Raw genomic sequence first — 25,459 nt, forward strand, 5'->3', positions numbered from 1 at the left:
AAATGTATTAGATTTATGAAAGAACGGCTCAAGTGAAAAAGAATTGTGAACTATGGCAAATACCTCAAGCTCCTGTTGATGATGCAAGTAGTCAGATTCACAAAGAATGTGGCAAACAACCGGTCATCCGTGATACCAGGTTTGGGGTTGAGGATACGAATAGAAATCAAAATCAATTACAGTACCAAAGCATTCAATGAGAGGATAGTTTATGCTTTCTGGGAGAGAAACGAAAAATCATAAGTACTCCATGAAGGAAAGTATTCCGCAATAAAAGTAACTGTACGCATAGCCGATGACAGATGAGACCAGATAACAGTTAGAAAGTCAAACTAGAAGTTGTATATATATATACTCATGTTAAACTGACGAATAGCTTGCCTTTTAAATGATTGAATTGTTTATTACAGTATACTAAGATATGCGTTTATACTTGTCTAAAAGTTGACGTCTCATAAATGGGTCCGTCGAACTATCTTTTAACAAACTCTCAATAACTTGTTTTTGGTTTAATATTGATGCTTCTTCTTCTTCTTCATCTTTTTCATACTGTAGCCCACTACTATCAGTAGCATTCATAATTAAATATCTTGTGCCAGAGGAAAAGCTTGGCAACCACGTTGATGTGTCGCATGCTTTGCCTGAAGAATTGAATTTATCTCTGATTTCAACTTGGTACTCTTGAACAGTAGGACGCCTAAAAACAGTAGGTTTATGTCTCTGACTGGCAGCTGTACTATTCAATTCTTCAGCAACTTTATGCACGGCAATTGATCTGTCCGATGCGGTTGCGGAAGGAAGGGCGATATTCGTGCGATTGATAGTGTTTCGGTTAGTTTTCAATCTCTTCATAGGTGTTTCGCTGTTAGATAGTCGTCTCTTTACAGATGAGTGTTTATGCTGAGCTTTGTTGGTAGTACTCATTGTAGTAACAGATGGTAGTGATTGAGTTGTCGTTTGCACCAACGGTTCGTCTTTCATATATATTTTATCGTTTTCATGAGTAATACCAAACTCAGTGGTGTGTATATATTCGGTATCGCTGTATGTAAGCATTTCATTATGATGAACGGTCTCCGAAGCGGTTGCTTCATTTATAAGAGTATCACATGTACTTTGAACCGTATCAATAGGTTTATCTGAGACTGCAACTGAATCCTTACTTGGTATTACTTCCATTTCGACTTTTTCGCCATTTGCAACAGCTGGTTTCTTATTCGACCTATAATCGTCTTGAATTGTCTTCTTTTGATTTTTAGTTACGTTTGGGTTGTTCTCACTATCCGAAGGTTCAGACAAATGTTTCATAATTTCAAACTCTTCTAACATGTCTGTTTCTGCAGTTGTATCATGGGCATTCGACTTCTTTCCTCCAATTGGATTTTCAACCGTAATCTCACTCATATTTCTTTCGTTTTTATAGTCGTTTGATAAAGGAGATTCTGTGCTTATTGCTATGCTCGTTTTTGACAGTTGCTGTTCCTGTTCCTTTGGGAATGTAGATGATGATGATGACAGAGTACTCTCTTTCTTTTCTTTTTGATAGTTATTGCTTCCAGACCTTTGTTGCTGGGTCCACCTCTGCTGCTGGCTTCTCTCTGTAGGTATGTGCGTATCCTCATTACTGCTTGGTTTCCAAAAGGACCACTTGTTAATTTTTCTACTAACATTGCTTAACAGACTATTTACAAAAGATGACGATACTCGCTCTTGCTGTTGCTTCTGCTTTAACGGTTGTGGTGATGGCTGCAAAGGCAAAGGTGATTCAACTGACGTATTGATAGATGCTATTGAAGCATTACTACTGATGCTCTTCTGAGAAGCATTGTCGAACGATGATATACTTTCAATTGCAGCTTCTACTTTTTCGAAAGGTGCTGAAAATTTCTCTTCCAAAACTATAAAGGGCATAAGAGGAAAGATGTAAGCTTGGTTATTAAAAGCGCCATTGCCAGTGGTATCGAAGAAACTTCCTCCTGTACCTTTCAATTTGAAGTAGGATGACAATGGCCTGCTTTTGTCGGGTATACTCAATTGCAATTTTTCTAACCATTGTTGTACATCTGGGTGACTAGATATATTGGGAACGTTTTTTTCTTCCTGAATGATCCCTTCTTGAGAAGATATATCGAAGTTTAGCACAATCAAATAAGGCTGGAACTGCGATTCTTTTCGAAAGGCTGACACCATGTACTGGTCGATATTAATCATTCTGCCAACCAACTCCTGGCAATCATTCATATTGGAATCGCTCAATCTATGCACGTAAGAATAACACAGAGGAAGAAAGATTAAGTGTCCTGCGTTGTCTAGGATGAAATGATAATCAACCAGTGCTACTGCTCTTTACTTAAATTTTGTTTGAACTTGAGAGGGTATGAGTAAAGCTGGTATGCTGTATACACCATCAGAGACTTCTGTTAATAGGAGGCTTATTATATTACTATTGTTTATTCCATTTCTCGCAAATGAAGCCTATTCAAAAGTTAAGAGAAGGCAATTGTTCGTCACGAATCTATGTCTAACTGATGCAATAATCATTTGAAAGAAATCTTCATGCAACTTTTCATAATGACGTACTCTGGTTATGATATAGTCTTTCAGTCCAGTTTTCAGAGTAAAGAATTGGTTGTTTCTAATATTAAGTATACTTTCTGGCAAAGACATTCTTCCAACCGATCACGACATTTTACAAAAGGCAAGAGTTTTTCTTTTGAAAAAAAAGGCTCTGTTGCTTTTTTTTTTTTTTAATTCAGCTCAGGGGAAACTTATACTGCAACATAACCGCACACTAATCATTTTATTTCCGTTAGTACAAGACAGCTAACGCATTTGATGAGTTATCACATAAAAAAACAGAGCAATTCTCAAAAGAAATTTGAGAAAGCTGAAGATGATGCTGTTAACGTAGTTGGGGGCAGTGGCGGTATGGCTGCTGCAAGAGAATTAGTTGACATGGCTCCGGCTGATGGTGTGGTATTGTTTGTCAATAAGACGTCCAAAATAGTATTCCCTGGGGGAGGAACAGATGCGGAGAATTGAGTAATAGTTGGTTGCTTAATGTGGTTGACTTGTCTACTTTGTGAAAGCGGTGATGGCTGCCGTAACAAAATGGACTGAGATAATATCGGCCGAGTAGACTGTAGCGGTGTAGAATTATAGGGACTTGACGGTAAATGTACAATAAAGCCTTGCTGAGGATGATTGACGCATTGAAAACCGCTGTCTAATTGAGTCACTGCTTCATACAATTCTTCAAAAGTAACCTTTTTAGTCGAAATGGTTGTAGTTGTCGTAGTAACGGCCAGTTTATTTTCTCTTTCCTCTTCTTTTTCTAGTTGCTGAATCATTTGATGCAGCTGCTCAAAAGTGTGGTATTCAGGCGTCATATACAATTGGGCTTGTGCAAATTCATTCAATTTTAGGTATGCCTTTTTCGCCTTTTTCAGTATTAGTGTATACCTTCCAGCCTAGAGTAGTCAACCGAACTTGGTTAAGAAATACTTTTTAACGAAACCCACACAAGCAACTTACAAAGACATCACCAAAGATCCTATCGTGAACAGTATCCGAGAAGGCATTTAAGGGTGTCCAGCCTAAATACAGTGAGAATTAAGTGTATGAATGTTCAACTATTCCCTACTCAATAACAATGTGTTTTTCGTTTTTACCATTTGTCCATTTCACATCATTTGATAAACCTGTGAACCCTTGTCGTCGTCGTCTACTACTGCCGATGAATGAAGCACTTTTGCTACTTGTGAGATTAGACGCTGAAGAGGTCGGTTTAGAAATATTAGTTATAGGCTGTCTGAATAGAACATTGGAGAATAAAGAATAATAAGATGTGTCGTTATTATTTTGGCAAACGTTGGATGGCGTTACTGAGGAAGTTATTTGTCGTGTTTGCTGTGCTTGATCGCTGACATTGTTCACTTTGTTAACATCATTAGCTTTCTTCTTCCTCGACGGACTTCCAATAGTAGATACATTTGGTATCCGTTGTTGCTCTTCTAACTGTTGCTGCTGTTGCTGTTGTTGCTGTGCATAAGTGAATTCTTGTAATTTACGTTTACGCTCCTTCTCCTCATTTTCCTTTGCTGTCTTTCCTTGTTCCGCTTTAGCCACTGCATCAGCTTCAGCTTTCTCCTCAGCAGCTTGTTTAGCTTTTGCGACTGCTGCTGCTTCTGCTTCAAGTCTCTTCTTCTCTTCCAATTGCTTCTTCTTTTGCTGACGTAATTCCTCTTCTTGTTTACGCTTTCTTTCCTCTTCTTTTAATTTTCGTCTTCGACGGTCCTCCTCTTTTCGTAATCTTTCTTCTTCTTTCTGACGTCTTTCTTCTTCCCTTTTTAAACGCGCTTTCTCTAATTTCTTTTCACGTTCCATCTTAGCTGCTAATTCTTCTTGTTTTCGTTTATTCTCTAACTCCTGGCGTTCTTTTTCTTGCTGCAATTTCAGTTGTCTGCAATTAAAAATACAATGTTAGCTAAATCACAGACTTGATGAAACGTAGAATTCAAAATTTTACTCCTTACCGCTTCTTGTCTTTTTTCTTCTCTCTTTCACGTTGCTTTTTAGCCTCTCGTTCTTGCTTTAAGCGGTCTTCTTCTTCAAGTTCTTCAATGAGACGTTTCTGCCTTTCTTGAGCAATTTTTTCTCTGTAAGCACTTAAAACTCTTTGTTCAAACATCCTCGCAGCAAATATCTGAAACATTTTTCGACCTTCTTCCATTCTTTGTTTCTTTTTCAGTTCAGCGGTCTCTTCATCCTCCTCCTCTTCGTCTTCGTCGTCGTCCTCATCTTCATCGTCGTCCTCTTCGTCTTCTTCTTCCTCATGATCGTGCTCTTGTTGGTCGTGATCTTCATCTTCTTCGTTATATTCGCTATCTGATGCTGCGTCATCGCGCTGAGCCTCAGTATCATCATAATGGTTATCTTCGTGTGCTGTACATCGCTCTTGTTGAAGAACTTCTTCTGCTTCTTTTTCTCTTTTCCGTTTTGTTTCAGCCAATTGTTCAATCATACTGATAAACCCTCTGCCATCGTTTTTCAAAAAATCATTCGCTAAAGCCAGCATATTTCCTTTGATTCTCACTGTTTTAGTTAGATTTCGCCTAATAGCTATCTTATCATCATCTGTCTTATTGTTGTCTGAATCACTCATCATATCTTCATCTTCCTCGTCGTCATCTTCGTCATTGTCATCTGTCATCTCTTGCTCCTCGTCAAAAACTTCTTCTACGCCAAATGTAACTGACGCAGTAGTTGTCGTAGTCGAAGTGGTAGTAGAGCTATTGTATAATTGTCTTTTCTGTTGCTGACGAAAGGTATATTCTTCCAACTCTTCGTAGTAAGCATCGTAAAGACGTTCTAATTCAATATCAATGCTTGCCCTACGTTCATTTATTCATTTTTTTGTTTTATTTTCTTTTTATTCTTAACAAATTTGGCTAGATAATAGGAGGATTACAATTAATGTACAGAATATACCTCTTTTTATCACATATTGTGCAATGACAGTGATGTTTCTGATGTTCCTTCATTCGACGTATGATGGTATCTTTTTCTACTTCAGCGAGGGATCTTCTTTCCTGTTCTGACAATTGCAACCAAAAATCTCGGATGCGTTGCCTTTCCTCTTTATAATCTGTAGCCGTCCAGATGTCTTTATTCTTAAATATATATTCTTGAGTCATGGTATATTGAAATTAGAAGTTTATCGATTGCATTTATTAATTTTTCGATTGAGAATGAGTCAAAGACAGTTTCTGTTGTCGGGAACTGTTCAAAAGAAAGAAATAATGAAAGAGTAGGAAAATGAAAATGAAAGGGATTGAAAATTTAATATAAAGTTTTTATTTCCATATCTCGAATCAGGGGAGTTGCAGCAACAGCAGCACTGTAACAATAATTGATAAGAGATAAACGAACTTTGATTTGCGCTATTATCATCCATCAGTTTGTAAAAAGAATTTACTATGTTAGAATTTAGTGCCTGATGGTTGAAATGATTTTAAGAATAGATCAAAGATGTAGGCTCAAAAAAAAGTGCCGGTTTGAAATTTTTACGTGTTTAAAGGGGAAGGGTGTATGGAAACATGCACCCAGCTAAGTGAACATGGAAAAAGAAAAATGTGGGGCGTTTGTTCAGTGCTTAAAAAAAAATAAAAATAAAAAGTCAGATGATGAGTTTTCATGCGTGCTTTGTTTTCTTCAAATTGTGTACGCGCATTTTTTTGGTTTTTTTTGCACAATTAAGCATACAAAAAGCATTGAGATTGGGCATTTTTACTTATAAACTCAATGAACAAAATCATTTCAATCATGAAGCAGAGGGATGAAAATTCTATTCAAAACTTTCTTTGAAAAGTACAGTTTTTAACTTATGATTCGGATTTTCATACTGTTTGCTTCAGACGAACAGAATAACGAATTTTGGAAATATCATAAATAACGTAACTATCCGGTCACCAAGCGTGAATTGCTAGCGATCGTTTTTGCGTTGAAGAAGTTTCACAAATACTTTTTAGATTTTGGTAGTTTCGGTTTGAGATGAATTTTTTAGAATTTGAACTCAGGGCACTATAAAAACGGAGGGGTGATGAGGAAACAAGAGCAATAACCAGCGCGCTTAACTATCCTGTGTAATATATTAATCATACTATAACATCAAAAAACTAGCTGAGGAGCAAAGATACGCCACTGTCTGTAGATAGCAATGATATTTCAGAACTTTGTAAGAGCCGTTATTTATTGATTCAGTTGATCGTGATGTTGTCAATGAAGCAATTCTTAGACAACAACGAAAAAAGAAAAAAGGAACGCGCTATACAATAGAACGCACAGTGTTCTTTTCCTTTTTGTTTTGTTTCTTTTAAAACAAAGGTGAAAAGGCAAACAACACCTCCCAGCTCAGAACGGCCCTTATAAAGGCTCAAGCTGCACATAGGTAAGACTATCTTATTTATGACTCTCTATCAAGAAATCATCTACGTTGCTCCAGTTACCCACACACTAATACAATGGCATACTAATGATGTTCGAGTGCCTCTTCGTCTAAGCCAGTGTTGTCAAAGTTGTCAAAAAAGGTGTAAAAAAAGAAGCTCTCCAAGAATTCAAAGCTGATAATAAAAACAACGAAAATAATTACGTATCCGTCCTGAAAGCAAGCCACACATGCATGGCCTACAAGCAATCTGTGTCCGAACAAGAAGGCACAAGTACCTATTGATGGTGAAGATGAAAAAATGGAAATCTGCTTCATCAATGAATATATGACTAGCTGTAATAAATGCAAGCATTCGACATTTGGAGAATATAAAGACAGCGACGTCAATCCTGCCAAAAACATCTTTTAAACGAGACCTACATGTGTTATTGATATCACTCCTTCACACATTCTTACAGTGTAAGTTGTAATATATTCATAAAGTAACCAAAGGCCGAATGCTTACTGTTTCTACCTCATTTACTCAACTCACAATTCAATAACAATTTGGGTAATTTTTGGTAAGTGCGTCTGAATTTATTATTAAATTTATCTAAAATATGTAAATATTTTTTCTCATAAATATACTACATTTTCCGAAGTTGCCTAGTAGTATTTCTGATTTTGGTGAAGAAAAACTGTAGTTGTACCGTCTACCAAGACGAGGTTCGCTTCAGAACACTCCGTACGAGCTTGTAGTATACATTTAATGGTTTTTTTCAGCAGTTTTACAGTTTATGCCTCTTTCATTTCTTTTATTGCCATATATCATCTCTAATTTTCCAGTTACTTCTAATAAAGTTCGTGAATTAAAAAAAAAAAAAAAAAAAAAAAAAAAACTGTAGTAAAGAGATGATGAAAATGGGTACGATGAAACGTCAACCAATCACTTGCATTAATTTCTGTTTTTGTTGCCGAACAATTTTTTTTTTTTTTTTCCACACACGCACACAGACAAGTTAAAAAAAGAAAGAAATCTCTCTCCACTTGAATGGTTTTTCTATTTTTCTTTTTTTCCAGAACATATTTGAAATATTTAAGGGAGCAACATTCGTCAAACGCTCAAACATAAGTTACTTATTTCTACATTCTATACACAAAATACATTACAACAATGTCTACGCCCAGAAGAAGAATCGAAACTGACGTTATGAAACTGTAAGGAATTAAAGGATGACAATAGAAAGAGATTCGCTACACTGGCTTACTATTGCTTATACATATCATATATAGCTTAATGAGCGACTATGAAGTTACGTTAGTTAACGATAATATGCAAGAATTCTATGTTCGTTTTCATGGACCTAGTGATAGTAAAGTGTCATAGCGCTATTTCATAGAAAGAACAACACTTAGGAGAAAAAGTCGCTCACATGCATTATTTGTTTAGCGCCTTTCAGTGGAGGGGTATGGAAAGTACATGTAGAGTTACCTGATCAGTATCCATATAAATCACCTAGCATTGGTTTTATGAACAGAATATTTCATCCCAATATCGATGAAGTGTAAGTGTTAACTGTATGGAGGATCTTGATTGAAACCTTTGGTGATTAATCTAAAACCCCTCTCTTCCTTATTTTTGTTGTTCGATTAATCATCATAACAGGAGTGGTTCTGTTTGTTTGGACGTCATCAATCAAACCTGGAGTCCAATGTTTGGTAAAGTATTGCGAAAGATCATGGAGGACCACATGAAAAACATCGGATACTCATCAAAAGTTTGACTTGTAGATATGATTAATATTTTTGAAGTCTTTCTTCCTCAACTACTCAGATATCCCAACCCAACAGATCCTCTAAATGGTGAAGCAGCTGCATTATTAATGAGAGAACCCGCTAAATATGATATCAAAGTAAAAGGTATATATTCATACATTTATTATTGTTTTCATGTTTATTTCATTTCATAGAAAGTAAGCTGACGCAAGCAACAGATTACGTTTCTAGATATGCTACAAAAGAAGCTGCTGACGCTGCAGCGGATGAAAGTGATGATGATGACGATATGAGTTCCGTAAACTTTGATGATTCCTCAGAGGATGAAGCTGCTGGAATGGAGCTGTAACCATATTTATACATATCGCACTTTTTTTTATTTTGAAAATACACGCACCGCATATTTATTCATCCTCCCCTCTCCCTATAACCGGAATATATCGAATCTGCCCGCCACTTCGCTCTACTGAAGACACACATCGTTTATATACATTTTCAGCCATAACCACCCTCCCCATTCTCCTAATTTGTTACTCAGTAGTTCTACATCTGTTAATAAATTGAAAGTAGCTATATAATAACTCTCAAATAGCTTATTTATGTTTGTTACGCAAAAAAAAAAAATGAAAATAAGAGACAGCATGTTTGAGACTGACAAAACAGACCACCCAGTCATAATATGCAAGTATAGCACACATTAGAATAAAGCTATCAGACTTAATAATTTGCTCCATATGAAAATTTCAAAGAACCACAGATGTGAAGTGACTTTACGGTGATTAAGGCTCTTTATCTCTAAGAGATATAACGAACAAAGTCAAAAATGCATATAAAGTGTATGCAATGTGAAATCAATGGATATATTGCAGGTTCAAAATTGATTACATGAGAGTGAGACTGAATTGGACTTCTCTGATACGGAAGTAGAGGATAGCAAATTCAGACTAAATAGTAGCTGGGTCGACGTTACTAAGGTTGAAGCTGTCAAGAGTTAAGAATAAATAGAATTATAAAGAATCCTGGCATTTAAGCCAACATAATGTCACAATAACAATAAAATGAAAGGTTTGAATTCATAGTGTATAGACACCAAGATTAAGGAAAGTACGGGCTATTCTAAACTGAAATTGTTTTATGTTATTTTCTTTCCAATATTTCTAGCAGGTTGGTTATTTTTTCAAGCTGTAAGTAGTAACTACTATCGTTGTACTTAGGTTCACAATCATGTTGCTGTGCACTTTGATTCTCATACATGCTTCCTTGTTTGAAGCCGAGAATATCCAACGAGGAGTTTCAATAGGTTTATCTTCCATCATTCATACTGTACTTCAACTTTTTACATGCTATCTATAGCAATAATGTCACTATGTAAACTGAAGCTTAGGTAAAAAAGACTGACTCCACTCTTAAACAGTTCTTTAGCAATATATTGCTCAACGTTTAACCACATACTCCCCTCAAAACCTAACTAGATGTCATCATAATTTTAATTGGCACAGAAATAGTATAATTTTGACTCATCCATACAGAGGCTTATATATATCTACACTAAAATAAAGCCTTATGGTACTATAAATTTCAAGATTTAGAAATATGTTTTGGTTGTGGTAAATATGAATTTCAATGTAAGACAGTATGGAGCCTTTATTGAGCTTTTTTGGACACCCTTTTGTATTGATCGAATTGTGATTAATTTAAAATGAAACAAAATGATACCATTATACAATGTTAAGGTAGCAGATTATGGATACTGTTTAGCTATTAACAATATATGCAGTATGAGGTTTATGCAGATAAACCATCAAATACTCAAATACTCAAATACAACAATAAAATGCTGCTGCATTACGTCGATATTTCCTATTTATTTATTTATTTATTTAGTTTTTGTTTTTGTTCTACTGCTTTACTTTTCAGCGATTTTAACGTTATTTCATATGCTTTGCTTATTTACTGCTGTTATTAATCGGAACATTACGCTATGTGCCATAATTTTTGAGCTGAAGGTTTTGCACACTGGGAGAATTGAGAAGCTTTGTGACTTACAGTAATAAACCATGAGCAGCATCTGTGTGAATGAATAAAAAGAGTAAAAGTGAATAACGCATGCTGCCGTAAGGCAGACCTCATGGATAATATTTCTGATAAAGCACGTGAAGAAAACAAATATATTCAAGAAGTTAGGTCTAAAAGTCCAAGGTTTGTTTGCTATTGAAGATAGACATTTGACAAAAAATAGGTCTTAACTGTATGGAACAAACTTTGCAAAACTATCTCCCGAAGATCTGCAGTAGCTTAGATATAACAAAAGTTTATAAAAGAAGAAAGACCAATGGGATTAATAATAAAAATAAGCAACGAAGAGTTTCAGACATATGCCATTTTGTAATGTTGGCGTAGAAACTTCTAATACTATTATTGAATGTTTGATTTAGATTTAGGCACGCTATTCCTACCTTCGGAAAAGCAAAATGATATCACTAAACCCAGAGTATTACTAAATCAAGCATTACGAAAAGAGATTACTGTAAGTACTTACAGGATCAACATCTGGTAAATAAGATAGATGAAAAAGCGGCCTATATCTGCTTTTGTTGATAGCATATTTAATAAGTGAGGTATGGTCATGATATCCGTTTCTTTCTGTTTTGCTACCATTATAAATTGTCTAAATGTTGGAGACCATACATTGTCAGGAAGCTCCTTATTCATAAGCTTCTGAACGATAACGTACTATTGGATTAATATAAGAACAGGCTGTGACGTCCTACTACGTATCTGATTCAAAACAGACTGTCTTTTCTTTCAAGTAGTCATAGTGTGATTGTCTGGAACTGATTACGTACATTTTTCTTAATTGCCATGACAACTAGGCGACCAGCTGTGTTCTACGTAAATGACTCATAGTTTGGCACTCTCATTGACTGTTCGGCATCTTTATTCATCTAGAACCTTATCACTTTTTTTTTTGTTTTCTACAAGGGAAAATATTCCCATTCTAATATTATTTACCTCTTTAAAAGCTTATGTGATTATGCCTTCTTGAGAAACTAAGAGATATCTCAAGCGAAAATTAGAAAGAAAGAAAAGAGAAATTGCTGAAGGTATGTCCTTGCAATCTTATGTTCAGTTACAGAGTTTTACAATTCAATACTCCTTACGAATGTAGGAATTTGTAAGGACTGTGGAGAAGTTGGTCATATCAACAAAAAAAGTTACAAATGCCAGCTTTACGATGCATGTAAGCCGTGTTATCACTTTCCGAATGAAAGGTAAACAGATCTCTTACCATACCCGTTTTAAAGCCAAAAAAAGAAAAGCAGGAGCGAAGGATGATTACGAGACTAAGGCTGCAAAGGCTAGAGGAAAAAAGAAGAAATTGGAAGAAATCAAGAATCGAGCAGAACAAGATGTTGTTTGTTCCTCTTGCGGTAAAGCAGGCCATAGTGGGTCATTTTTACCACTATGCTTGAACTACAAGCCCCCAAAGGATGTCTTACTCCGCCAGCTGTTTGAAGATGGTCATGAAGTCTACAGCAGGAAGCTGCTTCTAACCACACTGATGAGACTGGCGTTTGCACAGATCGCTACAGAAAGCATCATCCAATTAGCAGAATTTACCCGTCAAGTGGTGTATAGAGCACAACTATTTGTGAATTACCACATTACTGATAACTACCAAACAATGACTGGTCATCCATACCTCTATGAGCAGAACTTCTGGTGTAGCATCTGCAAGCTTATATTAGGGAAGCAGGTCAGAAATCAACAATACATGGACATGTCGGTCACGCTTGCCTTCGATGACTTTAAAAGCAAATTTCCTACAATCGTTTACAGTCTGAAGAAAGGATACAGCGATTCGATGGCAGCGGCCTGTGTGACACTGGCCACTACTTATTCAAACTTTATAGTAGAGAATTCTGAAAATAGGCTCAAGCACTACGCTCGAACATGCTTGAAGCATCTGTTCCCTGTAAGTCATGATCGCATCCATAACAACTGTAGTAGCAGAGTGTCTCACGAATTTCTGTTTATTTTATGTTCTAGGAGCATAAGAAGAGAGAAATCGACAGAATCGTCAACGAATACTGCTTCAAAAAGATAATGAAGGGGGACTACGAATGGCCAAACGGGGTGGCCGGTTTAGAGCGGTTAGAGGAGGCTAATGCCATATGCAAAGCTGTTGAAGACGTACTGCCCGCGATCCCGAACATAGAAAATCTTACTGCCAATGGGTCTATGTTCTTACCAGCGTTAGGCTTGATGCTGCAGAAGGTGTTGTCTATTTCCGAAGCTACTACAGACGAGCAAAAAAAGCCACGACTTTTCTCTTTGCTTCCAATGCCCTCTTTGAAATGGCGCCATATCCATATCAACCACAAAACGCTGTCTATTATAACGAGCCAAAAGTATCCTGGAAACGCCTACAGAGAACAGGTTGAGGTTTTTCACCGCGTTTTTAACTTGTATACGTTTAGATACAGTTCCGTCGATGATATTGTTAACGATCGTGAAATAAAGCTAAACTGCACTGCCCAAAGCGATGGACATGGTATCACACTACAGTTTGTCAGACGAAAGGCTACTTCCGGTAATACAAAGGCACTACTACAACTAGACGACTTCAATCTCGTGGAAGTAGGTGAGTATTTTCACCCAATTACTGTTGATCCTGGGCAGCATGAAATTTTTACAGCTGCGGTTGGCTTCAACAATGTTAATCACGAGATACGCAGTTGCAGCAAAAGTGAAAGAGCCAACTTTGCGGGCTACACGAGGAGAAGCACTTATTCGAAGAAATTAAAAGAAAGGAAAGGAATAACGTCCATTGAGTCGTCGTTGCCTTCACCGAAGGTTATGTCCAAAGAGACCTATATTGTGTACTTGAAATACACATTGCAACATCTGCAGACACTATTGACTTCTACAGCTTCAAAATGGGCCCAGTTAAACTTCAACAATTACCAAGGCAAACAACGGGCAGATGCTGAGGTAGCTAATGTGCTAATTGACGGCGGTCGCAAGTATAATAGGAGGAAAAGAAAACATACAAACAGAAACAAGAAAAGGAAAAGACGACTGAAGAATGGCCAGAAGAAGACAATTAGAAGCAAAGTTAAAAAGACAAAACGGGAGCGTATGGAGGCTCAAGAAGAAAAAAAGAAAAAAACGATAAAAGAGGAGCCGAAGAGAAAAGAAGACGTTGACTTATGCAGGTAAGCGTTCTTGGTGGTAAATGACTATTCTTAAGGCACTTAAAGATCTACTTCTGATACAAATACAAGGAAGATGGACGTAGAATCTGTGTGCTCATTGAGTAAAATTTCATTGTAATAAAATATCTCTTTAAACGTACAATACATGAGCCGGATGATTCGATAGCGCCTTGAGTGGCTACCTGGTGGCCTTCCTCTCACGATCCCTTGCCATAACTTGTCTCAACATGCACGACCGTCTGTTCGTCCCTACCACCATCCCTGATCCTATGTCATTCTTACTGAATATGCTCCCCACCAGTAAGCCACGTCATACCCACATAATTGCTACTTGGCGTAGACGACGGCCTGTAATGTGCTCGATTCTTATCGAATTAGAACACTTACAACATCGTCTTGACCTCCCACCACAGCCAACAATTTACAGATTGGTTGTTATCATAGCTGTTAATTATTCAACTGTTACCTTCTCCCTCTTCCTTTTCCTTTCCTTTTTACCTTTTGTCTCTTAAAAGGGTTTTTAGTTCTATACAGCCACTAGAAGTGGCCATAGCAGACCCAATGTGTTAAAGGCATTACGTGCTCACAGGTCATTAAAACTTTTATCCAATAAAATGAATTATTTAACCGTACAATACATTGATATTTCTGGTAGACAGTCCATTACTGAAAACTTCCAACTTTTTCTAATTTCTTTAATTATTTTCTTTGGATATTGTACAGTAGAAATTGGCGAAAAGCGAAAGAATCAGCGAAGGATAAAGCTTATATTTGTTTTATCACTACGTTTCAAATAGATACTTCTATAGATATAGTTCATATCTTTTCTCATTCCTTGTATTATTTTCATTTCATAAGTAATAAATATATGATAATCAATCGGATGTGGTGGGCGTGTGTGTAAATGAGCGCTAATGTAGCTTATTTGGTGGCAGCAAAGATTTTTGGCGCGGCCTATAAATCAGAAAATAAAGCATGGGGTTCATCAGAAAAATTCAGGGCGGAATAACATGGCATTGTCAAAACAATAGAAACTTACACATTCGTCAGCACAGTGCATAAAGTGAAAGAATTCTTCAATGCCTATAGTAGAAAAATTGAAGTCAGTCACCACAACTACGATGACATTATACAATGCGGAACCTTACAGTTTTCACTGGATCCATTTTCAACACGCTCATTGCATTCATCGAGATGTTTTTTCAATGCTGAACATTCCTCCGTACAAGCTTAAACGTTGTGAAGTATCAGTTATATGCTAGTATCAAGACAAATGCTCCTAGTCTTACCTTCAAATATAGCTTCTTTGGGATCTTCGGGTTCTTCTTCTTCTTCCTCTTCTTCCTCGGCTGGAGCTTCGCTTTCGACTTCTTCAACTGGTTCTTCAACCGGCTGCTCTTCTTCAGCGAATACAGTAGGCATCAAATTTGAGAAAAATTCAGAAAGGCCCATTTTTGTATATCAAAATAAATGGAAATGTTAAAGGACACTAAAGGTGGAGAGGGGGGGGGGTTAAATTTGTAGGAAAAAGGAAGCTTTGTATTTTCTCGCACTACAACAAAAACAATAAGAATCGGAACCTGTCAGGACTTTCAGGGGTGCCAATGCGAGCAGGACACACAACACTGGATACCCAAAAATTGAAGTCCGTCACAAAACTAAAAGAAAAAGATAGGGTACAATTGCCTTATGTCCCGTTAAAGCTTCGCTACTGTCAATTTGTCTGTTCGGTTAAAAAGTTGTTGGAAAGATTTGTAAAGTGTTCACTATTAGCTGACTGAATTCTAAAGGTGACGAACACAAGAATCGTTAAGCCAAATAATGTATTTGAGAGAACTGATGCCAATCGCTAAGGCGAAAAGAGTATGACGAAGCCAGTAGATTTGCCAGATCTAACAAAGACATAATTCAAATTATGGCACCTTTGGATAATTTATGGACGAAAGAGTTTCCAAAGTGCGAGCACCTGTAAGGTCGGCATTTTTCGCCTGCTCGTCAGATTTTATTAAGTGCTGAATCATCTGATTAAGTAATTAAGGCGTTGTGTAAAAGATTAGGTGCAAGACGAGCAATTATTGAATAAGGACGGGATCATCCTACATAGAGCAAGTGGATGTGATGGGACACGAAGAGATAATAATATCTGTGATGTCTTGTTTATTAAAGACCCTCATCTTCCTCTTTCGTCCTTCAAATGTAAGAATTCTGATTCATTCATTGAAACTGTGTCCTCAGTGTCCAATGAGTGTGATGGCAACTTACTGGTTATTGTCAGACATACTTTTCCTTATGTAGAATGTCGGCTTCTCGAGTTTATTTAATTTAGCGATGGAATAGGGATACAATAAAATTATGTGCAAATAAGTGCTTTATACTCAGTGAGTATACCCCGATAGACTTTTTGCTGGATTCTAGACCTGAAAGATTTTTCGGCTTAGCATAAATTAAATCTTTCAAAACGTATTCAGCGTGTTCCATACAAAGTGTATTAGGCGTATTAAGTGTAATATAAATACGTGTAACAGCCAACCGGTCCGTCGGGCTTGGTTTTAGCACTCTCCAAGTACAATTTAAAGAATGTAAGCTGCTTTTTTTTTTCTGATTTGAAGGGATAGCCCCCTTTTTGCGATTCAATTGATGTTAAAAACACAGTTTTTTGAGAAAGACTCGGGCACATTCCTGAAAGTCAACAGTACTACTGTGCTACTTCCTTAACCCCTCGATTGTAAATGGATTCAGCCACTGTTTGTCTCCACCATTTACGGCGAATCCGTTGTTATTTTATACTTGCATTTCCTCGGCTTTTCCAAGAAAAGTAACGAATTAAAGTGATGTGGACTCATAGATAATGACTTTTAAGGGAAGCAGTTTTGATGAACCAGCCATCCTTTACTTTCCTTTCCTTTTACTTGTAAACATGTCGAAGTGGTACAACGTAACGATGAGAATAACAAGTAGGGCCAATAAATAAAAGCGAGATGGTGATTATCTCGTATAAATTACAAAAACTATCTCTGAAAAGGGCTTTGAAAGAAGAAACACGAAAAAAAGCCATTGAAGGAGTTAAATAGTTCGTCCAGCGAGCGATTATAATGATAGCTTCTACAAAAGCTAAAGAGCCCTAGTCATCATCAATTTGCCAACTCTTGTGGGCATCTCTTCTCGATAAACCTTTCTCTAGATCAATTTTGGCTTTTGTTCTTCCTCTCTGAACGAAGGGCTTCAGACCTTTTCCAAAATTTCGCATACACACAATACCTAAACTTGATGATACCAAAGCAAACGCAACTCCAATCCAAACTGTAAAAAAAAAAAGGAAAAGTCAGCCATTGAAATTTAGGATATGGCTTCTTAAATTGTGGATAAAAGAGGCCTAGATTACTTACTAAGACAAATCCAAGTATACCAGTTATTATTAGGCTGTAATGTTTGTGAAAAAATCAAGGCAAAATCAAACAACACCAACATTTCAAAGGTAATGAACATAGTCATGTAAATTTTACTTTCCTTGCTCCCCTATGGATGGTAATGGAAGAAAAAAAACCGTTCTTTAGATGTTGTACTTTGCAGAGTCTAAGATCAAATGTATTACTCACTGCAATACGGCCAAAGTAAAGCATGGGTATCAGGAGAATGGTAACGATAAACTGAATAACCGTTTCCCACATGATTACATCTTGCTTCAATGCAAATTGAATCAGGTAAAAGACAGACACCATAAACTGCGCGAAAATATCAATTTTTAAAGATAGAACAAAAAACTGGAAGATGCGATACATTTCTATAAAGCACAATGTTAGTTTATGAATAAAATAGGTAAATAGAGTAGGGTAATTTGCGCTCTTACTTTGAATCTGCACATCAGCACCAATCTTTTTATAGATATTCCAACCAAATTGCTTTGACATTTGATAACTGAGAAATGACATAATGATAGCAAAAGCCATAATCGTTACTGATAGAGCAATTTCGATTTTCTCGGCAATTGATAAAGGCGCTACTGAATAAGAAGTAGTAGACAGACTCGTAAGCCATTTCACACCATCTACCACTTGAAGAGCACCCAAGACAGCACAGACTACGTTTAAAATAGCTAAAGCTAAGATCTCTGCCGTATTTTGATAAACAGTCTATATAGAATAATACAAAAGAGGAATAAGGTTAATGGAGGCCTATTATAAACTAACAATTTTCAAGTATAATTATATATTTACAGCATCAAAAGCCATGCCTAAAAACCAAAATTGAAAGCCTATGAAAGCGATATTTTCCCACTTGATTCGACCTAGCCGGTCTGCCGCTCTTAATGGAATCCAGTCATTACTCGTCGAGCTTGCTGTTAGAGCATTATCTGTCGAAGGTTCTGGTAAAAGTTGCGCTTGATACGTGTTTAAAAAACAGATAGAGGCTTGAAGTGCCACAATGATTATACATTGGCAGCATGCCATTGATATATACAGTTTTGACCATTTGGTCTCGGTCACACGGTCAACGATTTTTGTGAGCAGGGGCATTTACAAACAGTAGAGAATAATAATGTAAGGCAAGTGGTATAGATTGGATATGTACAAAAATCAAAATAAGCTGTAGGAAGCTTATAAGTGAAAAATGACTAAAAGCCAAAGGATACAAGTATGAAGATGCAGAAAGAAGAGGAAAGGAATGCTGTAAAGAAAACAAAAGGGTTTACGAAGCATTATATAAGCTTTTTTTAATTAAATGATTATAAAGCCGCATTTCTAGTTTATTTTTATACATTAAGCCTTCCATTCGGTCGTACAGAAAAAAGGAGAAAGACATGCTTGTAAATACAGTCATATCTAGAAAGTAAAGTCGCTGAATTTGAGTTCAATGTCGTGCAAAAAAAAAAAAAAAAAAATTGTACGTTTTTGCTCACGTGTTACAAATCCCGTTCATTAATTATCACTGAGTAATTATCCAAATAAAATTCTTTGGTAGTAATTAGTATAAAGAAGGGGTTACGATCTTTTCTATGTCCATTTTGCACTCTTCTTTCTATTTACAATTATTTTACAGATATTAATGTTTAATATGTCGAATTTTATGAAGATCAAGCGCATGCTGTCGGTGAGCAAGGCGTTGAACCGATGGATCTTGTTCTTGATGAAGAGTCGTATGTTGTTGAACGATACGTTCTCTCACTCAATTCTTAATGAATAAACCTCCAGAAGGACCATCAAATCCCGTTATACTTCCATTGGGGGATGAAGAAACATGCAATTATGCAATAAGCGACGCTAACGGTGTACTTTGGTGAAGACAACAGTAGATTTTTTTTCATTAATTTTCAATGCTTCTACTACTGCGGGACAATTGGTTCTTCGTAGCCGGGCAGCGTAGAGGTAGGCAGAGCGTTATTTCGAAAACACTAAATGCGTTTTTTTTTTAAAAAAAAAAGAAAAATTCAAGGCACCGTCGGTATTCTTGGGAATGAGCTTAAGCAATTTCCCTTCATTATATCGATGAGAATCCTTCTGACGTTGTCAATAAAGTGGTGGAGAGTTGGAAACAAAATTATGAGGATCACATCTTCGTAGTACTGTTTATAACTCCATGACAACTCAATGTAATCTGTCTATTAAGTAAGCACAGTTTCATTCTGTGGAAAAAACAGTGAAGAAAAGCATTAGCAAAGATACAATTGGACTCAAAAGTGGCAACAAGCTGACCTAGATTTCACAACAAATTGTGTCTTTCTCAAAGAATTGACCTTTCACATTAACGCGAAACGGGGTACGGCTCGGTCAAAGAAAGCTACTCCTGCAGTAATTACAGTGTCAATGACTGAAGCCGAAGCAACTTTTATTTTTTGTACAATTTCTGCCATAAGTTTAATCAATGTTACTTTGCAAGTCCATTAAGCAGAGAACGATCGTAAGTGAGTTTGATGGTTATAGCATAAGAACATTGATAGGACTTTACTTGAGCTTTTTAAAAAGCTACTCTTGACGAAACGAACATGTATCCAGAAATGGAGGGACATTATTCCATGACTCCTATTCGTAGCTCAACTGACATAAGAAAGTATAATTTACTCTCGATGATATCGATATGCAAATTATCTTCCATATTCTCCTGCACTGAACCCAATTGAGCAGTTTTGATCAGTCGACAAAAGTAAAGTTAAACGAAGCAAGTTTTTGGCAAAAAGAATCGCCCATAATTAGGATCAGTGAGGCATAAATAATTTAGTGATTTCAAAGGCTTCGTTTTTCAGTCTGCTAAACGCATTTTATGATTACCTGAACAAAGAAAAGCTATAAAAACGAGCACAACAATCTGTAAGTCAACAAACCATGAGCAAAAAGCCTGAAGTAAACCGATGTTTTCATGACACTGTTGGTGTATTCATATCAATAGCAAAAAAATGCTGTATAAAAGAAAATCGTGGCGAAAGACAATAGGAAGGATTAGTCAATCCAACAAGTGTGAATAAGTAAAATACACACAATACCAAAGGAAAATCACCTGCAGATTAGGGAAAATGCAAGCATTGATTAGGTGGATGTAATGACAATTGATCTACGAGGCTGACTAGAGATCTCTGCTCAAGAAAAAACAAGATTAAGAATAAGTGCTAACTGAACAGTTGAGTTACAACAATATGTAAAGCGTATGTTTTATTTGATAACAGAATAGGTAGTCAAGTAAAAAAAAAAAGGTAGTAATACGAAGAGAACAGATAAAAACACTATTGAGCAAGAATAATGGGTTTAGACTATATTTATATCGGTTGGTACGAAAACTGGCCAACAAGACAAGCGTCTGCGAACAGAACTAGTTTGACAGAAAGGCTTGACCGAATTGCAGAAATATTAGCACAAGTATCAACGAGGGCTTAAGCCATATGACCTTGGATAGTTACCTTTATTTTAGGAGTCGCTTTAGAGGTCGTGGCTTTGGTTGTATGGCTCATCTGTGTATTGTTAATATAAAAGATGGCAAGAGAATCATCCTCGGTAGGAATAGCAGCATAAGAAGGAGCAGAGGACATCGGTTACGGCACTGTTTCGATAGGTGACCAATATTGTTGCAGTGTCCACAAATGGGTTTACCATCGGACGTCCATTTGTGGTACTTGCAAACAGAAATGGCCATTACGAAAGTGTTGCCTGTAAAACGATCTTCACTGACAATCACACGCGGACTAGAGCATCCAAGGCACAAAGACGATATAGAACAAACCAACGATGTCACCATTAGTATATCAGTGGATACACTTTTCAATCTTGGCCCTATTTGCAAAGTTAAGAAATGTGTTACCGAACGTATTTTTCTATGAATATTCACCGAAAGGAAGACATTTTGGATACATACAGTGTTTGCGGCGAAGTAACATTGCCTATTAATGAAGAAGGCCTCAGAACAATTGAGTCGAAACTCAAGACGAGCATCGTAACCACATTGACGGCCGGCAATACGCTCATGATAATCTGAATGATGTTTCTACAGTTAATAATAAAAGAATATAAAGTTCAGAACACTAGTCATTACAACTACCTATATATAACCAAAAAACAAAGTATTTACCATCCAGTTATCGTAAGTTCTTGCCTTATCAACAATGTTGTTGGCCGTCAAGTTCATGCCTTGTCGATTCGAATGGCATTCACGACGGAAGAAAACATATTTCCAAAAACCATATGCTTGTAGTGACAAGTAACGATGGTCCCTCTCCATGTACCACCTTTTATTTTTCTCACTTTTGGTGGCTGTCTTGAAACACGTATACTCAAATTTATTACACCAACTACTAAAATAGCACCAAGAATGGTATGAGTGGGGGCTTTTGTCGTAGATGTAGTAGTTACTGCCATCTGGCGCCTTGGTGCCCATGCTCTGCTAGACCTCATGTTAATGTCAAAGCCGGCTTCATCAATAAATACGCAATTTTGGGAATATTCCATGTCCGTTTGACTCCATTCAACAGCCCAATTGTAGCGTTTCTTAATTATGCTCGAACTCATTCTTGCCTCAGACCAGAGAGTCGTTGCTTAAAGGTCAAGTTACATTCGTTTTTCATGAATTCATGCACTCTAGACTTTTTAATATCAAGGCCTTCAAACTTGCTCGTGAGCATTTCAACAGCGTCATGGATATATGCATTAGGATTCTCGTCGTAAAATTGCTTCAAGCATTCCTTATGCGTTTCCTGAAGCTGTGCTTTTGGTCTATTCTGGCGGTTGGTGCTCTTGCCGAGAACAAATGATTCAGGGTTTTCTTGGTATTTTTTCCATCAGGTGCGCGCAGTGCTTTCTTTAACACCTGCCTGAAGTGCAGCAGCCCTGACTGACATCAGCTTTTCGATCTTGTTTTTAAACAAAAGCTCTCTTGTGGAGAGGCTATAATCACGATATTTAGGGCTCTTTCAGAGCTCTTACGCGAAATTAACTTCGAACAATCACTGATTTTTTTCTGTTAGTCCCCTTCCTTTTTTTTAAAACCTCCGCGAATTTATTTCAAAAATCCTCGAATTGAGAGTGGAACGACTATACATCAGGATGGCAATTTGTACTTTCATGATGACAAGTGAATTGTGAAGTAGTGCCCACAAGCAATTGATATTTATGGTAAATAATTAGCAGGAGATTGATCTGGCCCAGCATTGTTTTTGGGACGTGTTTTCTACTCTTTCGTGCAATAGTGTTTCTCGAGGGAACAACACCATCTTATTGCTTTGCTGATTTTCTTCTCTGTTTTATTGACTCTTACCCTATAAATTGTCTCCTTAGTTAAATACATATATCGTCAGCGGACCGCCCATTGCAATTTAGCCGAAAGAACGTTTATACGTCTGTTATTTGAATAGGTACGATAATGTAACTTCGCAGCAAATTTGGGACCCACTACCGACGCCTCGTTCAATCAAGTCGATCAATTTTGGGCCATCGGTCCTCGGTACGTTATGTAGCTATAACATTGAATAGTAGAAAGCCAATCAACTACAGGCATGGTGACGAGTGCTTTGACATCAGAATACATCAATATATTAATTATGATCGAATCGTTAAAAGACAATCAAAGGGCCTTCAAAGATGAAAATATGGCTCTTTGCATGATATGGTATATCCTAGCACGTTTCCATTATGGTAAAATAAAAAAACTTCATATGCAGTTGGTGCAAATCTTTCTGATTCTACCTTTCGTACAGTGATTCCGTATAGCGGGCTAGTTTGAAGTACTTGGTGGGGTAGATAATATTCATTGTTGAAGAAACAGCCTTGCAATCCATTTTCAAATTCGACTTGCAAAACACGCATTAAAGCTACCGTTCCTTTCTGACTGGCTACAACCATTAGTTCCAGCTCCGGAAGCCATTCCACCATGCTTATGCGATCTAACAAACTTAAAAGCTCTTCTGTTCGTATGTCGACTCGACTAATAATGTCATGCTCTGCTCGTATTTTCTTCATATTAGGTATTCTTACGTCGTGAAGGAAAACGTCATTTTTTGTAGTATGTATTAAAAACTCTTGTAGCCTGTTCAGCTTTTGTTGTTGTTTATTCTTTCTGTCAGATCTGTCCGCTGCAGAATTGCTTGCTTGTGTAAGACTGCTATCTCTGGAAACACTTCTTACAATTTTAGGAATGATATGGTCATTACTTGCTGCTGCGTCTTCTGTATCATTCTCTTCTTCTTCTGCTGACTGCGTAAGCATTTCTACATCCTCGGATCTGCATGAGGTTATAGTTGTAGAACTTTGTGCGCTATCGCTAAGCCAGCCGGGAGAACCTGCATCGTTATTATTGCTTTGCCTAGCATCATTCTGTTGCAGATTGATTCGCCTAAGTAGAAAATTTCGAAGTTGATCTATGTCGATGTTACTTAAATTATTTGATGACATGTCCTGCCGAGCTACTTGTAACGCTTGCTCTACAGGTATAGCGACGTTCGTTTGAGCTTCATTGTTTACATTGTCACGAACTGCTGCTGTTGCTTCGTCATTCTGAAACGAATCGCCCCATCCTCTTTCCTCCGCTTGCACCATAGACACAGTCTCTTCACCGACGTCTGTAAATCTCCTTCTATCCTCCTCTTCGTCTTGAAACTGATCTACTTGGTCAACATTATCCTCTTGTCGTGTCTCCATTTGACGTGCAAAAGATTCTTGTTGTTCGTCATGTTGCAATTCCATATCATCCCAGGCATCGTCTCCTGCTTCAAGCTCCTCGTCGCCTTCCCCTTCGTATATCTCGAAATCAACATCGTCATCGTCGAGATCAAATATGAGCGATACGCTCATGGGAAAAGCCGGTATATTTGCAGAATGACACAAATCCAAACTCGATAAGGAAGTTGATCTACCTTGATGATATCTTTCCATGTACTTTGCTGTCAACTCTTTATCATTACAAGCCAGGTATTTAAAATTTCCTGGTTTTATGAATTTAGTGGCCCAACACCAAACTCGGTCATCACGAAGTCCTCTTTCTACGCTACCGTGTACCTTGGTAGATGAAACAAGCTGTCTTCTGTACAAATCCCAGACTTTACATGTTGAATCAATGGAGGCACTAGCGATGTATCTACCTGTTGCATTAAAATCGATATTTGGGATATTATGGTTATGCCCTTCAAATTCGATTTTATCCGTGTCTTTTAACCAGTATTTGACTGCTATTGATGCCGCTCCAAACACAGGTTTCTCTTTTGTTAATTCTAGCATGTTGTAAACAGTGATTTTGAAGTTGTTAGCGGAGACTGCTAAAAGTCCTTGTTCACTGTGGAGAGCAATGCCCCAGGTTGATACGCCATTATTACTACTTAAGAAATGAGGACGAGAGAATTAGTTTACCTTATGTTGTGATCTTTAGGGATGGTTTATTATTGCGCTAACTTTACTTGAAGATCATAGGTGGCTCGTCAAGATGTTCGGTTCGCCAGATACATATTTCTCCGTTTTCAGCAACGGAAACTAGCACTTCTTCATTTAATAATTTATCAACTTTGATTGCATTGATGATGTAAGGCTAGTAGTAAAAGTGATATTTGGTTGGCAATTTTACTGTCAGTTAGATCAAGTCAAAAGCGTGCAAAAGAAGACAATGAATCAAATGATGGATAGCTACTGAATCATGAGGTCCGCCTCCTGTTCTTAAAGCATTAGGGCTAGCTAGTGTTTTTATAGCATCTTTGAAGCATGAATTGATAGTATCTAAACGGTAGACTTTCACTTTGTAATTCATAGCTGCAAAATAATCAAATCAATTAGACGACTTTCTAGGAGTGTGTTTGAGAGTATGTTCTGTAAATAGATTTTCACCTATAAAAAAAGTACATGGGATTTCTTTACTGGCTGCACATAAGTTCAAACGCTGAAAAGATAAGTTTAGTCATTGCGTTCAAAACTGCATCAGAGTTTACTGTTTATTACCCATAAAACAGGCGATGACAAGCTGATCTTGTGCTGATTCTGTAAGACTGACACCTATGCAAAGCGTCATAGTCATTTATGTCAGCTTAGAGAACTTATGACATATTTTACATGCTTTTACCTCCAAGAGATCATAATCT

The 25,459-nt window shown here is 37.1% G+C and overlaps 11 protein-coding genes across 11 annotated transcripts; 4 read left to right on the plus strand and 7 right to left on the minus strand.

Annotated features, from left to right (window-relative positions):
* Positions 1-356: 356 nt before the first annotated feature.
* Positions 357-2,740, minus strand: BDF20DRAFT_896136 (uncharacterized protein). The gene is made up of 3 exons (XM_053082490.1): positions 2,581-2,740; positions 2,351-2,475; positions 357-2,257 (listed from the first exon to the last, which is right to left on the minus strand). Exons 1-3 carry the CDS (start codon positions 2,665-2,667, stop codon positions 415-417), a joined length of 2,055 nt encoding a protein of 684 aa, XP_052931853.1. The 5' UTR covers positions 2,668-2,740; the 3' UTR covers positions 357-414.
* On the minus strand, positions 2,718-5,797 carry BDF20DRAFT_896141 (salt tolerance down-regulator-domain-containing protein). Its single transcript, XM_053082491.1, has 5 exons — positions 5,491-5,797; positions 4,536-5,393; positions 3,672-4,462; positions 3,535-3,596; positions 2,718-3,470 (listed from the first exon to the last, which is right to left on the minus strand). The coding sequence occupies exons 1-5, from the start codon at positions 5,694-5,696 to the stop codon at positions 2,868-2,870; spliced, it is 2,520 nt and encodes an 839-aa protein (XP_052931854.1). The 5' UTR covers positions 5,697-5,797; the 3' UTR covers positions 2,718-2,867.
* Positions 5,798-6,853: 1,056 nt separating this feature from the next.
* BDF20DRAFT_896142 (uncharacterized protein) lies at positions 6,854-7,336 on the minus strand. Its single transcript, XM_053082492.1, is given in 3 exon segments — positions 6,854-6,949; positions 7,046-7,065; positions 7,076-7,336. The coding sequence occupies 2 exon segments, from the start codon at positions 7,262-7,264 to the stop codon at positions 7,057-7,059; spliced, it is 198 nt and encodes a 65-aa protein (XP_052931855.1). The 5' UTR covers positions 7,265-7,336; the 3' UTR covers positions 6,854-6,949; positions 7,046-7,056.
* A 660-nt stretch (positions 7,337-7,996) lies between these two features.
* Positions 7,997-9,456, plus strand: BDF20DRAFT_896146 (ubiquitin-conjugating enzyme/RWD-like protein). The gene is made up of 6 exons (XM_053082493.1): positions 7,997-8,146; positions 8,222-8,301; positions 8,379-8,493; positions 8,595-8,647; positions 8,720-8,848; positions 8,923-9,456. The coding sequence occupies exons 1-6, from the start codon at positions 8,103-8,105 to the stop codon at positions 9,051-9,053; spliced, it is 552 nt and encodes a 183-aa protein (XP_052931856.1). The 5' UTR covers positions 7,997-8,102; the 3' UTR covers positions 9,054-9,456.
* A 1,065-nt stretch (positions 9,457-10,521) lies between these two features.
* On the minus strand, positions 10,522-11,568 carry BDF20DRAFT_839512 (uncharacterized protein; the record flags this gene model as incomplete). Its single annotated transcript, XM_053079283.1, has 5 exons — positions 10,522-10,564; positions 10,751-10,772; positions 11,161-11,201; positions 11,244-11,437; positions 11,551-11,568. 5 exons carry the CDS (start codon positions 11,566-11,568, stop codon positions 10,522-10,524), a joined length of 318 nt encoding a protein of 105 aa, XP_052931857.1.
* A 734-nt stretch (positions 11,569-12,302) lies between these two features.
* BDF20DRAFT_793511 (uncharacterized protein) lies at positions 12,303-12,695 on the plus strand (the record flags this gene model as incomplete). The annotated part of the gene is made up of 1 exon (XM_053076232.1): positions 12,303-12,695. A coding segment is annotated over one exon (393 nt), but the record flags the coding sequence as incomplete, so codon positions are not given.
* Positions 12,696-13,048: 353 nt separating this feature from the next.
* On the plus strand, positions 13,049-13,927 carry BDF20DRAFT_828055 (uncharacterized protein; the record flags this gene model as incomplete). Its single annotated transcript, XM_053078217.1, has 1 exon — positions 13,049-13,927. The coding sequence occupies one exon, from the start codon at positions 13,049-13,051 to the stop codon at positions 13,925-13,927; it is 879 nt and encodes a 292-aa protein (XP_052931859.1).
* On the plus strand, positions 13,893-14,435 carry BDF20DRAFT_896156 (uncharacterized protein; the record flags this gene model as incomplete). Its single annotated transcript, XM_053082494.1, has 2 exons — positions 13,893-13,923; positions 13,993-14,435. Exon 2 carries the CDS (start codon positions 14,151-14,153, stop codon positions 14,433-14,435), a length of 285 nt encoding a protein of 94 aa, XP_052931860.1. The 5' UTR covers positions 13,893-13,923; positions 13,993-14,150.
* Positions 14,436-14,844: 409 nt separating this feature from the next.
* BDF20DRAFT_828018 (ubiquinol-cytochrome C reductase hinge domain-containing protein) lies at positions 14,845-15,375 on the minus strand (the record flags this gene model as incomplete). The annotated part of the gene is made up of 4 exons (XM_053078213.1): positions 14,845-14,877; positions 14,963-15,006; positions 15,072-15,152; positions 15,213-15,375. 4 exons carry the CDS (start codon positions 15,373-15,375, stop codon positions 14,845-14,847), a joined length of 321 nt encoding a protein of 106 aa, XP_052931861.1.
* A 1,669-nt stretch (positions 15,376-17,044) lies between these two features.
* On the minus strand, positions 17,045-18,371 carry BDF20DRAFT_916938 (uncharacterized protein; the record flags this gene model as incomplete). The annotated part of the gene is made up of 5 exons (XM_053084514.1): positions 17,045-17,223; positions 17,310-17,439; positions 17,520-17,704; positions 17,771-18,053; positions 18,138-18,371. The coding sequence occupies 5 exons, from the start codon at positions 18,369-18,371 to the stop codon at positions 17,045-17,047; spliced, it is 1,011 nt and encodes a 336-aa protein (XP_052931862.1).
* Positions 18,372-24,389: 6,018 nt separating this feature from the next.
* On the minus strand, positions 24,390-25,134 carry BDF20DRAFT_790531 (WD40-repeat-containing domain protein; the record flags this gene model as incomplete). Its single annotated transcript, XM_053076183.1, has 3 exons — positions 24,390-24,705; positions 24,788-24,915; positions 25,015-25,134. Coding segments are annotated over 3 exons (564 nt in total), but the record flags the coding sequence as incomplete, so codon positions are not given.
* Positions 25,135-25,459: the final 325 nt, after the last annotated feature.

Source organism: Mycotypha africana (genome assembly GCF_025528875.1).
Source record: "Mycotypha africana strain NRRL 2978 chromosome Unknown BDF20scaffold_12, whole genome shotgun sequence".
Classification (NCBI taxonomy): Eukaryota; Fungi; Mucoromycota; class Mucoromycetes; order Mucorales; family Mycotyphaceae; genus Mycotypha; species Mycotypha africana.

Coding starts and splice junctions, on each gene's coding strand:
- BDF20DRAFT_896141 (XM_053082491.1), bottom strand. CDS start 5,696: ATGACTCAAGAATATATATTTAAGAATAAAGACATCTGGACGGCTACA. Junction 3,597..3,671: donor TGATGTGAAATGGACAAATG/GTAAAAACGAAA, acceptor CACTGTATTTAG/GCTGGACACCCTTAAATGCC. Junction 3,471..3,534: donor GGATCTTTGGTGATGTCTTT/GTAAGTTGCTTG, acceptor TGACTACTCTAG/GCTGGAAGGTATACACTAAT.
- BDF20DRAFT_896136 (XM_053082490.1), bottom strand. CDS start 2,667: ATGTCTTTGCCAGAAAGTATACTTAATATTAGAAACAACCAATTCTTT. Junction 2,476..2,580: donor AAGACTATATCATAACCAGA/GTACGTCATTAT, acceptor ACTTTTGAATAG/GCTTCATTTGCGAGAAATGG. Junction 2,258..2,350: donor CAAGTTCAAACAAAATTTAA/GTAAAGAGCAGT, acceptor TTACGTGCATAG/ATTGAGCGATTCCAATATGA.
- BDF20DRAFT_896142 (XM_053082492.1), bottom strand. CDS start 7,264: ATGAAGCAGATTTCCATTTTTTCATCTTCACCATCAATAGGTACTTGT.
- BDF20DRAFT_896146 (XM_053082493.1), top strand. CDS start 8,103: ATGTCTACGCCCAGAAGAAGAATCGAAACTGACGTTATGAAACT. Junction 8,494..8,594: donor CATCCCAATATCGATGAAGT/GTAAGTGTTAAC, acceptor TCATCATAACAG/GAGTGGTTCTGTTTGTTTGG. Junction 8,849..8,922: donor ATATGATATCAAAGTAAAAG/GTATATATTCAT, acceptor CGCAAGCAACAG/ATTACGTTTCTAGATATGCT.